This window comes from Peromyscus eremicus, chromosome 1 (assembly GCF_949786415.1).
Source record: "Peromyscus eremicus chromosome 1, PerEre_H2_v1, whole genome shotgun sequence".
Classification (NCBI taxonomy): Eukaryota; Metazoa; Chordata; class Mammalia; order Rodentia; family Cricetidae; genus Peromyscus; species Peromyscus eremicus.
In genome coordinates, this window is record NC_081416.1 from 15,424,395 (window position 1) to 15,440,504 (window position 16,110).

Consider the following 16,110-nt stretch of genomic DNA (forward strand, 5'->3'; position numbering starts at 1 on the left):
GTACCCCTGACGGCTTGCACTGTGTGGAGTCACACACCCCATCAGTCGTGTTTACTAAGAAATCTCACATCAAGTCTGAAAATAGATAGATAAGTAAATAAAATCAAAAGAGGGGAAGTGGTTGACGCCGCCATTGTCCATTTCCACCTAATCTGGCCTAAGAGCATATATTCCATCCACAAAGGTCACTTGCTGTTAGCCCCCCACCTCCCTGTTCTCAAGCCAGCCACCCCAAATTTCCATCAGTGTAGATGTTCTAGAATTGTCAATCCACGTGATGTCAAACCAAAGAACTTCTTGGTGGCTCTCCTTCAATGCTCACAGCATTTGGGGGTTCCTGTTTGAGTGTTCTGAGCAAAGGGGGCTGAAAACAAATACTAAACTAAATTGTGTGCAGCTGGACATGGTGGTGCACATCTATAATCCCAGAACTTAGGCAGCTAAGGCAGTGGGATTTCAAGTTCAAGGTCAGCCCGGGTTGCATAGTCAGACACCATCTCAAGAAGAGCAAAAATAAGTAACTGGCAGTATTCCATCTATTTAATTCAATTGTAGACAATCTCAGTGATCCCTTTCTATGTATTTAAGTTTGATAAATATTCTTTCTATGCCAAACAAGTCTTAATAGAATTAAAGTTCACTACCAATAATATAACAATATAAAAAACATATTTTACATTGTTTTATTACATATTTACTTTTTTATATTGATGCTACTTTATTCAAAACCATAGTAAACATCTAATTGTTCTTTAAAATTTTAAATAATTCGGGGATGAAGAGATGGCTCAGCAGTTAAGAGCACTCACTGGCTGCCCTTCCAGAGGACCCGGTTTCAATTCCCAGCACCCACATGGCAGCTCACGCTTGTCTGTAATTCCAGTTCCAGGGGATCTGACACCCTCATACAGACATACATGCAGGCAAAACACTAATGAACATAAAATAAAAATAAATTAAAAAAATTTTTAAACAATTCAACAGCAAATAAAAACATAAAAATGATGTTGCCTCAGTGTGTTCTGTGGGGTTTCTTGGTTAATGTTATTTTAATTGTACCTAAATTTCCTAACCATTAAAATTAACTGGCCCTCACAAGCATATGGAATGTTTCAGGACCTGAATGACTCTGAGGCCCTTTGCGGGGAGGGGCCAGCACTATATGGAAATCCCACAAAACCCAAGAAAAAACGCCTGACAAGGTCCTTGCCTGATTTATCCAGGCTGTACCCAGTCCAACTCTAGGCACTATTTACACAAAAACTTCTAAAAATCAAGGATGATTTCTATCAGAATTTGGCTTACATTGTGCATTTCAAAAATTCAAAGGAAGTCGGCAGCAGTGGCTCACACCTTTAATCCCAGCACTCAGGAGGCAGAGGCAGGCGGATCTCTGTGAGTTCGAGGCCAGCCTGGTCTGTGGAGAGAGTTCCAGAAAAGCAAGGGCTGCACAGAGAAACCCTGTCTCAAAAAAAGGGGCAGGGGGTGAAGTAAAGTGCATACAATAATCACAAAGAGGAGCGAGCTTCAATGCACTCAGGAACATGCTCTGCCACTGTGGGACACTCCAGCCCTGATGAACACCTCAACAGAAATGTCAGTGGGCAGAAATGAAGAGAGTCAAGGAACTGCTACCCTGCAGACCCAAACCAACCTTCACCACTCTAAAAAGAAAACCAGCTAATGAGAAATGAGAAAATACGTCACTAAATCAAAAGGTGTACTTGTATTTAACAACTGAAGGCTTTGAGCAATCTACAAAGCAATACCCACGTCCCCAAACACACTCCCACTCTGATCATAATAAAATCTCAATATCAACTAAGCTAAAGTAAAACACAACATAAAATCCGATCACACAATCAGACCTATTATCTACGTAACAAAATGCCAGTTGACGATTGTTTGAGCGCGAGATATCTAAAATACTGACATCAAAGTCACAAGATAAAAACCAATGAGAACCTGAAAACTCCATTTCTCAATGATGTGGCTAACCTTTAACTCTGAATTGGGGAAGGGAGGGTTGGTCCCTTAGTATGGAAAGAATGCCAGTCTAGAAGTCAGGGGCATGAGTTCTGGTCTAGTGGATGCGCCAAGGTAGTAGGGCATGGCCCCAAACACATCCTTCCTCTCCAGGGGTCACTTTCCTTGTTCAGGCGTTGAGGAACTGTTTGCCACAGAGGCCTTGCCCTATGAACATCCTCAGGGTAGCTTAACAATGGTGGATTCCACAGCCCATTCCCCAGAGCCTACAGTCACGAAGTCTCTGAGTGACACTGAGGATCTTATAAGTGACCCAAAAGAGTCTTGTCACCTGGTGAAAACATCGGCAAACACTGGACTAGAAAATCTTCAGGCTGCACACCTTCTCACTCCGATTCTATACTCTTTTGACTTCTCAATTATGTTAGAAAAGCATGCAAAATTACAATAGCTTAATGTATGGTACTGCACACAAAAAGATTAGATGATAGAAATATACGGATCCACTCCCTTTGATACCATTCACACCTTTTTAAAAACATTCTCCTACATTCTAGACAAGTAGAACATCAAATTTGGTGAGGGGAAAAAATATTTCCATATTAAGTGCTTAACATAGTCATAGGGAAAGACTTACTGAGTTACAGAAACAGAGAATTATGTACCTAATGGGTTTTTTTGTTTGTTTGTTTTTTGTTTTGAGATAGAGTCCCACATACCCCAGACTGGGCTCAAACTTACTACGTAGCTAAGGATGACCTTGAACTCCTGACCCTTCTGTCTCCACCTCCCAAGTGCTAAGACGACAAATATGTGCCACCATGCCCAATTTATGTGGTGCTGGGATTGAAACCAGGGTTGTGTACGTGCCAGATGAGCACCGTACCAACTGAGCTACCTCCACAGTCCATACCAATGTTTGAAATGGAAATTATACACGCATCCTTGCTCTGAAGAATACTAGATGTTCACCTATTTCTAACTAAATCACAGGCAGACGAGAACCCCACCAAGTAAGTCCTAAACAGCTATAAACCATATGTCCTGCAATACTGGAATGTAACTGTTACAAAGGAGGAGGAAAAGAAAGGAAAAAAAACCCAATAACTGGTTACTAATTCTTCAGATCACCTCGGTGTAGACAACTGGGTGGCTAGAGTCCACAATCTTTTGATAAGAAGGTGATAACAGGAAAAGGAGGGGCCTGACATGCTTTCTGAACACCAAACAAGCAGCTTTTTGTTGAGTCTTTCTTCCCACTACATTGTTTTGCTTTAGACAGTTTTCTTGGGTTCTCATCATCTTCTGTTGTGACTTACTGAGCTTCTTTTCTTATTTGGATTTATCAGCAACTACAAAACTAATGACCTGTGGAGCTGTGAGGAGAGGGCTTGAAAAGGATGGCCATTAGCAACCAAGTATTAATATGGCAGCTACAAAAAAAAGGAGAGAAAACCAAGGCTGAAACAGAAAACTCGGGTTGACAAATTATTATGTGACTCAAAAGGGAAACAGGGAAGGAAGCAGGTGAAACGCTGTTATATAACTTAACCATTAGAAACCAGTTGTAGGGGTGGAGGGCTGGCTCCATGGTTAAGAGCGCTTGTTGTTTCGAAGGAGCCAGGTTAGATCCCAGCACCCACCTGGTGGCTCACCACCTCCTGGGCACCAGGCATGCATGTGGTGCACAGACCTACATGCAGACAAAACACTCATATACAGGACAGGCACCAAAACTACACAGAGAAACCCTATCTCGAAGGGAAAACAACACTCATATACACAAAACCATAAAAAGAAAGCAGTTGTAAACCAGCACACTAGAGCAGTACAATGTCACTGCAAAACAGCCTCAAAGGAACCTCGGGGCTGGGTGTGTAACTCTCAAAAAACAATTTCTTGGTATTAGGGTCATACAAGCAAAAGCTTGGGCAAATTACAATATTTAAAAAGAGGGCACCAACCTCTCTCTATCCACTATCACCAAAGCATCGGCTCTAAAAGCAACAAAAACACATTTCATATAAACACATGTAGAGGCCTATTGCCCAAAAAGCTCTGAGGCAATGTTTTGATAAAAGCCCAGATCAATCTCACACTCATTAAAACAGAAATACTGGGGCTGAAGAGATGGCTCAGTGCTCAGGGGCACTTGCTGCTCTTGTACAAGATCCAGGTTCAGTTCCCAGCACCCACTCGGTGGTTCACAACCATCCTTAACTCCATTTCCAGGGCATCTGACACCCTCTTCTGACTTCCACAGGCACCAGGTATAAGCATAGTGCCCATACATACTCAAACATGAAATAAAAATAAATTTAAAATAACGCAAATATCAGTATTCGAAACTAGTATAAGAGAATGATTAAGAGAGTGAGTTCTGGAGCTAGAGGTGTAGCTCAGCCCATGGAATAAACAAGCAAACAAAAAACAAAAACAGCTAATTCTGATGTCACACAGACATAAGTTAAAACCCCAAATCAGTGAATTACTATGTGACCTCGAACAAATCAATTCAATCCAAGCCTCAGTTGTGGTCATTGGTAACAGAGCAATAACACTGCATTCAGACATGAGATTTCAACAGGGTTCTTCACAGAAGCCTTCGGCCCTGTGCCTGGCAGACAGTAACAGCACAAAACCATCTTTATCACCACCATGATGATCAAATTATAACATTAGTACCATTACTACCTTCCACTCTCAAGCAAAACTACATGTTACCTACAGACAGTTTAAAAGTCCTGGCCACAGCAGGGGGGGGGGGTGGTAGCGGCGGCGGCGGCGGCGGCAGCGGCGCTGCACGCCTTTAATCCCAGCACTCAGGAGGCAGAGGCAGGCGGATCTCTGTGAGTTCGAGGCCAGCCTGGGCTACAGAGTGTGTTCCAGGAAAATTGCAAAGTTACACAGAGAAACCCTGTCTTGAGAAAAACCAAAAAAAAGAAAGAAAGTCCTGGCCACTAGAAAGGAGACACTCAAGATGCTTACATAAAGGGAGCATCTCTTTCCAATTCCCAAACCTTTTATTCCTACCACCTTGGTGAAGACTAAACCAGACTGATTATCAACATCGACAAGAAAAGCTTCAACAGAAACCAGCTCAATTATGCAGGGAATTTCCAATGAGATTTGGGTTAATGATCTAACCAGTTTGGGGTTACAGGGGGATTGTGGAGTGTTTGTTTTGTTCTCTTTCTGTTTTTTAGAAATGGAGATAAGAGGGGAGAGGAAGAGGAAGAGCATTTTCAAAGCATCCCACACACCATGTGTTATTTATCACAAATGACAGCAGGATCTGGTGAGGTGCTGCCAAGCCTGACCCCTGAGTTTCATCTCTGCGATGAAAGGAGAGAACCTGTTGTAGAATATTATTTTAAGGTGTGTTACTTTTGTTTATGCTCTGGAACATTTGTTTAATGATGTGAGATGTGTTACCTTTGTTTGATTAAATAAAATTCACCTGCAGTCAGGAGGCTGAGTCAGCAACTAGCTGGCAGAAGTGGTAAGGAGAAGCCAGGTGGAGAATGGCTTTTAAGTGGGGGTGAGGAGAAGGACGAGGGCTTTTTGTGAGACTCGAGCAAAGAGAGGAGGTGAGCAACTTGCTATTCTGCCTCTCTGAGGAGCAGAATTCTTGAGTTCTTTAGAAGGACAGAGATTTAGATTAAGTCCCTTGGTAGCTTTGAAAGAGTCGGTTCCTGAGGGGACAGAGTCCCCTCAGACTGTGGCCTTTGCAGCCTAACTGCTGCTGGCAGTGGCAGAGTTGCAGTTGCTGATTAGGACAGCCATGGCTTAAAAGGCAGCAACAGTTTAAAAGAAGGACAACAATTGGCACCCCATGTGGGGCGCCAAAATGTTATTGGTAGTTTTGCTCTTTTGGAGGCCCACCACCCAGCTTCCAAATAAATCACACATGGAGGCTTATTCTTAATTATAAATGCCTGGCCTTAGCTTGGTTTGTTTCTTGCCAGCTTTTCTTAACTTTAAATTATTCCGTCTACCTTTTACCTCTAGGCTTTACCTTTTTCTACTTCTGTATATCTTTCTTACTCTGTTGCTGGCTGTGTAGCTGGGTGGCTGGCCTCCTACATCTTCCTCCTACTTTCCTCCTCCCAGATTTTCTCCTTCTATTTCTTCTCTCTGCATGCCAGCCCCACCTATCCTTTCTCCTAACTTGCTATTGGCTGTTCAGCTCTCTGTTAGATCACCAGGTGTTTTAGACAGACAAAGTAACACAGCTTCACAGAGTTAAACAAATGCAACATACACAAAAGTAACACACCTTAAAATGATGTTCCCCAACAAGAACCAACTCCCACAAGTTGTCCTCTCATCTCTCTACACACACACACACACACACACACACACACACACACACACACACACAAATAAATAAATAAATAAACTTTAAAATTTTTTAATTATTTCTCAGAGATGAGGCAAGCCCACTGGTAAAGGGCCTGCCTACCACGGAGGCCATGAGTTCAATCCCCAATACATTAGAAAAACAGTTACATCTGAATTAGAAAATCAGGTGAACTATTTCTCATACATTAAAAAGAACTAATACCTGGGCAATATATTAATACCTGCTTTTAAAAGTACCTGTAAATTTAATTACAACTTTCTGTTAGTATGCCAAATATAGCATCATTTATAATATGTAAATGTTTATATTATTCCATTATAAAGAGTGTTGTGAATTGGTAAAACCAATACAAAATATTTTTTAATTTGTCAAAATATATTGCTATCAAAATATAAATGTCCTTGTTTCAATTTCTGTGGGTTTTTTCATTTTCTTTTCTTTTCTTTTTTTTTTTTTTTTTTGAGAGCTTGAGAGTTGAATGTGGTTTCATAACTTTTTTCTAAAAGAAAAAAACAGGGGCTGAAGGCTGCTCAGTAGTCCAGCACTTACTGTTCATGCAGAGGACCTGCATGTGGTTCCCAGCAACCACACGGCAGCTGGCTCACAACCTGACAACTCCAGTTCTAGGGGATCTGAATACTCTGCAAGTATTTGGTGCATATACACACATACACTCAGGCATACACACAAACACATAAAATTAAATAAATAATTTTAATTAAAAAAAAAAACAGAACTAATGTAAGTGATTATAAAGTTAAATTGACCAAATTCATTTTTTAAAAATCAAAGGGAATTGTTTAAGTAGCAAACAGCCATTCTGTCCTTTTAAAAATACGGCTTAAATCTCCAATTTGCCACCAACTGTCTTTGCTTTTCAGAATCAGTTACTAGACTGAACGTCTCTTCCATTTGCTCTTTTTTTTGTTTTGTTTTTTGTTTTTTTGTTTTTTCGAGACAGGGTTTCTCTGTGTAGCTTTGCGCCTTTCCTGGAACTCACTCTGTAGCCCAGGTGGGCCTCGAACTCACAGAGATCCACCTGCCTCTGCCTCCTGAGTGCTGGGATTAAAGGCGTGTGCCACCACCACCCAGCATTTGCTCTATTTCTTAACCAAACACTGCATATCTCCTTGGATAAGAACTAAAGTGAAGTCGTAGGTGTTAATATTCTAGAACATTTTATCGTTTGAAGAACACATTTCAAAAGGAACTGAGAGCCAGGCTGCGTGGTGAGCACCTGGGACCCCAACAGCTGGAAGACTGACGCAGGAGGGTCATGACTTCAAAATGGTCAATTACATAGGAACGTCTCGGCCAGACCCTGAAGAGAGGGGTACCAATAAGAGGTGATTCTGAGGGAAAACAACTCCTCCTAAAATTAAAATTAAAAAATTAAATCAGCCACAGAAAAGTGGTTCAAGCACAACCAACCAATAACAAATTTCAAAATAATATACAATTTTTTAAACTTTGAGTAGGAGTAGGAAGTAAACAACCAGTTCTAAAAGAAAAAAGATACAGAAGTAAAGAAAGCCTCTAGCAGGGAGTACAAACCAGTGGTTGTTGGGTTCGGTTTGGCTCGGTTTTAAAGAATTAGGCCTATGTGGAACTCTACTCTCAAGCAATCCTCCTGCCTCAGCCTCAGCCTCCCCTGTAGCTGGAACCACAGGTACACATCATCATGCCTGACTCAGTCTAGTATTACAAATCTATAAGGTAATTTGTAAAAACTTTAAACAACAAAACAACAAAAGAAGGACAGAAATTGTACCAGCACTGGGAATTCAGGGGCATCCTAAAGCATTCAAGACATCTTCCTGTGCTGCAGAGTGAAGGAAGACACTAGCTAGCTCTATGCTCTAATAAACAGCTTGGCAGTGAATGGATACCCCAAAAGCTCTGTAGCTAGAGATACTGGACATTTTCTTTTTCTCCTCCTGCTTTTAAATGCAAATTACTAAGCCCCGAAGCACATTCTGCTCTATTTTTTTTATATGAAAATTACTGCATTGTGGTCTTGTTCCAGAGAGGACACCATTCATCCAAGAAAAGGGAGTGAGGACAAGCACACACACTGTATGTTCAAATGACCTCATCCAGTGAACTGTCACCAGGTACACATGGCTTTTGTCAGGGGAGCGACCCCATTAGTGATCGAAATTCCATGTGAAGAATGAGAATTTAGTTTTCGGGTCATGCAAGGTTGCACACACATTGCAATGCCGGAGCATGCCAAGCACCAATGACGAAACTCAGCATCCCTTGCTTTTAACAACACTAGCTTCTTACTGGAAACTTTCAAAGTCTCAGTAATAACAGTACCGGTTGCTATTCACCTATTTAGGACAAAACAAGACAAACAATACTACAATGCAAGAAATGATGTGCTGTGAGCACTCAAACACTAGACCCGGGGCCTCTTCCCCGTTAATACCCTAGAACCCCGAGAGTTGATTTGGAAATGTACTTCACGTTACTCAATCCAGGGATTGAGATTAAAAGAACATTTTTTAAACTGAAGAAAAATCAAGATGTAAATCATCATTAAGAACGGTATTCACATCACTGTCCCAGGTTCAAGCTTTCTACAAAACCTCACTTGCTTTAGGAAATTGTACTGCTGTCAGATAAATACAGTGAAGAAAAGTAGGACAGATACAGCCGCATTGAAAGTTAACTTACCTCTAGTCTTTCCAAGTTACATGTTAATAACTAAGTTTGCTTTAAACAAAACAAAACCCCTCTTTTCCAGCTAGAGAAGTCACACCCAAATAAAGTGGGTTTTTTTTAAAATGGTACTTTCTTTACCCTTGCTCCACCCTCAAAGACCCCAGTCTCCCCTGCAGGATGCCAGATAGCCAAGAACAAAATCTACCGAGTATATACTTGCAATCTTTGAAATGTCAACGTGGATGTCTAAGGAAAAGGAAAAGGATTACACTCGGGTTTTTAAGGCTGCTTAAGTATTTTCCCTATGTCTGCATCTCGGGAGCCAGCCTGTACTTTCAACTACCTATTCGGAACCCAGACAATGAATGAAGCAGATCCCTCCAGAGAGGCCCTAAGGGGGTCAAGTTTCATGCACTGAAATTACAAAGCCTATTTTTTGAGGATGTGGGAAAAGTAACGACAGTCTGGGGCTTTTAAACCTAGAAGTGCTTACTAGTTCAATCCGTCCCCAAGTCCATGCCACCCTTTCAACTTTGCAATTAAGAGAAGGAGAAATTCCGGTCAACTCTCCTTGGGGGGTTGGTCTGGAGGTAGAGGACTCAAGGAGGGAGGAGGATGGAGACAGAAAGAGAAAAGCCAATTCAAAAGAGAGCAAAATTTCCCACCTTTCTTAAATTCTTCCAGCATAGCGTCCAACTTGGTGTCATTGAAAACAAAGTGCAAGGGGTGGTTGTAAAATTTGGTGATGGTTTTCAAGGGAGTACAGTCATCTGGATCCACGAAGGCCAAGTCTTTGACAAAGAGCAGGTCCACGATGTTGGACCGCTCTCCTTCGAACACTGGGATTCGAGTGTAGCCACTCTCCATGATTTCGGACATGGTGTTGAAGTCCAGGATAGCCTCGCCGGTGATCATGAAGCAGTCCCGGAGGGGAGTCATCACGTCCTCTACAGTCTTGGTGCGGAGCTCCAGCGCCCCTTGGATGATGTTCAGTTCCTCCTTAACGAGGTCGTTATAGGGGTCAGTGACCCGGAGCATCTCCAGCAGTTTTTCCCGGTTATAGACGGTGCCTATCTCCTGGCCCAGGACGCAGTCCAGCAGTTTGCTAACCGGGTAAGAAGCAGGGAAGGTCATCATCATGAAAAACTTGGTGAGGAAGATGGTGTTGGCCCCTACTGCCAGGCCGTGTCGGGAGCAGATGGCTTGGGGCACTATTTCCCCGAAGATGACGATGCCAATGGTGGAGACCACCACCGCCACAAGGCCTGAGCCCGCAATGTCGTCGAGCAGGATGGTGAGCGTGGTGTTGACCAGCACGTTGCCCAGCAGCAGCGAGCACAGCAGGTAGTTGCCCTGCCTGCGCACCGGCTCGATGCGCTTGGCGTAATTCTTCTCCTTCTCGGTGCCGCAGTTTTGCACGATGCGCAGCTCCATCGGGTCCAGAGCCATGAGCCCCAGGTTGAGGCCGCTGAACATGCCTGACAGGCACAGCAGCAGCGAGATGAAGATCACTTGCAGCCAGAAGGGCAGCAGGAACTTCTTCTCCTCGCCCACGATCATCTTGGTGTCCTCACCGTCGTGGTAAATCCAGGTGGTCTCGGCCCATGGGGGAGGCGGGAGTCCCGCCACCCCCGCGCCACCCTTGCCCCCGACGGCGCCACTCGCGGACCCGGAGCCGCCGGCGCCCAGTGCGGGCGTGGAGAGAGACGTGCACAGGTAATAAGACTTGCTCTTCTCCATCTTGCGCAGCGGTTTGATCTCGATCTCGATGATGCCCGATGTGCGGCGATTGAGAATGATGTGGGGCAAGATGATGATGTCTGAGGTGCGGATGCCGCAGCGCTGGGGGCCGCTGTCCGGCTCCGGAGGCGCGGGGCCCCCCAGCCCGCGCTCGCCGGGTGTGTGCCGGCGCCGCTCGTGCTCAGTGAAGGCGATGCGGGACCATGTCTCGTTGTTGATGTTCTGCCCGTACACCCGCAGCTTGACCCGGGTCCGCTCGCTCACCCGCAGCGCACCCCCTTCCATGAACGACACGTCGTTCGTGTCCTCCAGCCGCAGCCCGATGATCACGGTCTCCTCGTTCTCGCCGGCCGCTGTGCAGCCGCCCGCGCCGCAGCAGCAGCTCAGCAGTAGCAGCGGCAGCAGCCGGCCCGCAGCTGCCTGCAGGACCCCCCGACCGCGGGCACTGAGACTGCGGCGAGCCGCCATCTTCCAAGTGGGCAGTGCGGCGGCTGCCTGCCCGCCCGCCATCTTTACTTCGGGTTCACAAGCGCCACAGCCAATCATAGGGTGGCTGCTCCAGCTGAGGCTTCATCCTTCCCACCCGGCGGCGCGAGCGCAGGCACCGGCGCCCGAGCAGGACTGCAACCGCGCGCCCGCGCCCAGCACTCGGCAGTCCGCCTCTTTGAATGACACTGACTCGGACTGAGCCAGCTGAGGAACCCCTAGCTCGAGGGAGGAGGGAGGGGAGGGAGGGGAGCGCTAGCCGCTCCCGCGAGAGGCAGGTCTGCCAGCCAATCAAGAGCGGGTGCCCGCCTTCCCAGCCAGGGGGCTGGAATGGGGGCGTGGTCGCAGTCGGCGTGCCGCACCAATGGCACGGGAGGTGGGCGGAGAGACGAGGGCCACTGTCCTCCTCAGCATGCCAAGTTTCCAACTGAAAGGCGCGTGACTCTTGTGTATGCGAGGGGAGGAGGCGTGGCCATCCCGGACCCAAGAGCCAGTCAAAGATGAGCGCTGTAGGGAAAGGGGCGTGGTCTTGCTCCAGGCGGCCAATGAAAAGGAGCGGTCCGCGGGTGCGGCGCTCCCTGTGGGGTCTCTGTAGTAGATCTCCGCGCGTGGCTTGGCATCCCTGCAGTACTGCCCTGAGGCGCGAGGCGGCGGGTCCTCGCTGCGGGGCCTTGCGGGCTCCACAGGGCTCCGTGTCGGTGCAGAGAAGGCTGAGCCTCCTGCCCTGGGAGCATCAGAGCCTACTGGAGACGGCTTAGAGTGCGTGTAACCTACAATCAAATCGGGATACTGGGCAAGCCCCCAGCCCACTACTCCTGCATATCGCTCCTCGGGAGATTCGAGGTGACAGGGTGGCCCTAGCAACGCGGTGGACCCGCTGTCTGCAGGCCTGAGTGCCCTCAGCTGCTCACGATCCCGTGGCGCCACCTGCCGGCCCTCACAGATGTCCTGTAATGTTTCCTAGACCTCAGCAATCTCCCCAAAGTGTGCCCAAGTGAAGCGTGGGGAAGTTAGCGGGCGGCTTCCCAAACTTTAGTCATAGGAATTCTCATGCATTCGTGCTATAATCACAGAATGAGATGGGGCCTGTTGGTTGTTGTTGTTGTTGTTGTTGTTTTTACGGACACCCAGGCAATTTTGGAAAATAGGAAGGGGAGAAAGCTCATAAAAGCTGCTTTTGTTTTTGTTTTTCGAGACAGGGTTTCTCCGTGTAGCCCTGGCTATCCTGGAACTCACTTTGCAGATCAGGCTCAGAGATTCACCTGCCTCTGCCTCCCGAGTGCTGGAACTAAAGGCGTGCGCCACCACTTGCGTGTTGGTGGAGATAGACTCTGGAGCATAGGTCACCAAGACCCTCGAGTCCAGTGCATCGAGAATAGATGTGGCAGCAGAGTAGTTGCCAAATTGAACCTTTTGCCTCACAACTTAAGCATTTTTTAAAATGTTTCCCATTCTTACTTTGTATTCTGTAATCACAGTAGTATTTTACACCCAATGCATTTTTTATAATATCTAGGACAATTAATTCCTGGGCTCATTTCAATGGCTCCTTACCAAGCGCTCCTCTTTTATGCCTGTCCCCTTACCTTCCCCTGGGCTTGCATCTAGTGACTTGTCAAATGAGGGCCAGTCGCTCCCTTGTTTGAACACTCCCCCGAACCCTCACCCCCTGTGGAAAACGCCCAAGTACCCAGATCGCCAACAAGGTGCAGCAAGCTCTGCCCCCACCCCTACCTCTGCCCCGGCAGGCTTTCTCCTGGCTGTTTCTCAGTCACTGCAGGGGGATTCTCCCCAGGGCCTTTGTGCTTGCTGTCTGTTTCCTGTGGGTGGACTCAACTTCTTCCAGATGCCAACATAGCCCCCTTTCAAGGCTTTGCTCAAAGGCCACCATACTCCGTCTCTCCTTTATTTTTCTTCAAAGCAAAGATCTCTTACTAGTGCTATAGGTAAAGTATTCCTTTGGTTAAGAATCTGTCCTTTCTCAAGAACTGTGTCTGCATTGTGCATAATTATATCACCACGGTCTAGGACAACCATAGTCACAACATCATGTGAAAGGGGTTAAATAAAGGAACTTTAATTATTTTAAATAAATATTCAACTCTACTCCTAGCCCCCTGATTTCTGACATTTTTCTCCTACTTCCTACTTCCATATTGCTATATTGAAAAAATTAGTTCAGATGAAGAAAATGATTCTTAGGTTTCTTATGTGTGGCATTTAAGCTGCTGGTGGTGGTGGTGCACCTTTAGTCCCAGCAATAGGGGAGGGGGGTGGGGGGCGGAGTGTCTCTGTGTTTGAGGCCAGCCTGGTCTACATAGTGAATACCAGGACAACCAGAGCTACACAGAGAAACCCTGTCTCAAAAAACAAACAACAACCAAAGAAACAATGAAAGAAAAAAAAAAAAGAGTGGCATTATAGTTTATAAGTTGGGATTTGTAGGGATATTAAGGACAAATACAGTCCTTCTAAGCTAGCTGATAGAAAATGTGACCCCGAGTGTGTTCCGGGCTAAGACAGAAGGCGGTTAAAGGTTCTGGAATATTGAATGCACAGTTTGGAATGGGAGCGTAGAGAGAGGAAGAAGCACTTGCCAGACCTACAGACATTTCCTGTGCATGCAGAGAAAGCAACAGCCAGCAAAGAAGCTAGTGAGAAGCTCAGGACTTGAGAAAAACAGACAAGGACCCGCCAAGCAGACACCACAAAACAAAACACTCTCCGATTCTCCAGGGGATTGCTGAGTGATTTATGTCCTCTGTGATGGGCACAGGCTAGGACCCCGTGTGAATACTCAAGACACAAGAAACAGTGTAGACACCCACGCCAGCAGCTTTTCCCTCTGTGAGAGCTGTCCTTCGGTTTGGGGGCTTTCGGAGCTCAGCGATTTGCTTTTCCTTAGAGAAAAGCTGCTGGGTGGGTTTGTAGTGAGTAGCTCCAGTTGGGATAGAGGGTGTCCCGACCTGTCACTCTAGGGATAGAAGACAAGGTCAGTGATGTTATAGGGCGTCTCTTCTGAAATTTGGAGGGAAAAACAACACCACAAACCCCTAACTTCTCACCACATTTTACCTCCATAAAAAAGCTACTGAAGGACTGAGATTCTTAAAGAGTGGCCACGAGTGTCCAACCCTTGCTCCATTTTGACTTTGCCTGACCTTGAATGAGTCATTCAAGCAAAGTCAAAACCTCCCTGCAAACACCTTCCCTAGCTAAACTTCCCTTCCCAGAATTCTTCACTAGAAAGTAAGGGGGAAGAATGACCGCTCAATTTTCTTCTGTGCAGAAGGAAAATTCCCAAGTCTGCAGGTTCGGGAATTGGTTCTGTAGCCAGACCCAAAAGTCTCTCCAAGGTTGAGGCATGGGATTTTCTAAAAGATTGCAAAAAAATAAAAATGGTTCTCTATACATTTTGTCAACATAATGTCTAATTAATAGAGAATATTTTTGTTCTGAAGTTTGTGGGTTGTAAAAAGCATTCAAAGTTAATGCTCTCAATGGGATTTGGGGGTTGGGAGGTAGACCCCAAGGCCTTGAACATCTAAGCATATGCTCTGTTGCTAAGCTACACTCCAGCCAAGAGTGACATTTGAATGCCACCAGAACACAAAGTCTTCAGAGGAAAACCAGGAACTAAGAAAACACTAGAATTACACGAACTTGCCCTAGAATCCAATCTGTTGGCCCAGAGGGATTTCTCAGAAGCAAAACTCCGCACTTGCTTAAAAACACAGGACCCTTTTAGGCAAAAATGAGAATTTTTCATGAGTTAATGAAAATACTCAGCTAAAATAAAATCTGTGGCATACTTACTACCTTAAGAGGCCTTACAGGCTTTTGCTTAGGTATTGGTGAAATTATTAAGGCCACTCCACGTAGTTAAAAGGGAGGTTTATTTAGTGGCGTAACTTACAAGTGAAGAGATAGGTGGGTTGCAGGGTCTGGAAAGGTGTGTTGCAGTCCGTCGGTGTTCTCTGGAGAACTCTGCTCGGTCTACCTCCAGCGTCCAGGGTCCAGGCACCAAGAGAGCTCGTGCATCCGGATCTGGGGTCTTCAGGGTCCTTTCTTGGCCCCACCTTGTAGGCATGATAGTTACCAAAGCCTCAGTGGGGGTTGGAACTTCCAGATCAAGGTTGGAATGGCTACCCACTACACTTAGGACTTTCCCATTTCCCTCCTTCTAGATGTTTTCTGGCCTTGTTACTGGGAAGAAAAAGGAAAATGTGGCTTTTTGGCAGTTGTGAGAAAAGATCTCTCCTTTGAAAAGGATCTGACTTCTTTGTTAAAATCTGGTCCTCAGCTACCCAAAAGGAAGTGAGCATATGAGAAGCCTTATGCAGCCTTATGATGGCCCATCGCCTCTCCTTGCCCCGCCTCCTCCCTCCCTCTCCTTCCTCCTATCTCCCACTTCCTCTGGTCTGAGTCCATCTACAGTAAGGACTTGGCAGATGAACAGTACTCAACACTTTTTAAAATTACATTTCCAGGAGGTGGGGATGTAGCTCAATTGGTAGAGTGTTTTCCTAATATCTATGAATCTCTAGGTTCAGTTCCCAGCACCCAAAAAAACCAGGCTTGACCTAACATTGGAAGATAGAGGCAGAAGGATCAGAAGTTCAAGGTCATCATCAGTTACGTAGCAAGGCCAGCCTGGGCTGCATCAAGAGTTTGTTCCCCAGCCCACATTTGGTGGGGTGAGGGTAGAGTAGGTAAGAGATAGGGTTGGAATGGACTGAAGAGCAAGCACCAGGCCTAACTGTATGACTCCGAGCCCTCCATGAGAACCACAGCTGTGTGCCTCCAACAGCAGAGCAGGAACTAGTGTTTCTGTCAGGCTGGCTAAGTCCGCTCCCACAAGC

General features: G+C 45.9%; 1 protein-coding gene across 2 annotated transcripts in view; it reads right to left on the reverse strand.

The window, feature by feature from the left end:
* Positions 1 to 11,438, reverse strand: part of Cnnm2 (cyclin and CBS domain divalent metal cation transport mediator 2) — a 135,965-nt gene extending 124,527 nt beyond the window's left edge. For both annotated transcript variants that reach the window (XM_059256907.1, XM_059256899.1), the window contains exon 1: positions 9,688 to 11,438. In XM_059256907.1, coding sequence (XP_059112890.1) covers positions 9,688 to 11,308 — 1,621 coding nt within the window. In that variant the 5' untranslated portion in view covers positions 11,309 to 11,438. The remainder of the gene's footprint in view (positions 1 to 9,687) is intronic.
* Positions 11,439 to 16,110: the final 4,672 nt, after the last annotated feature.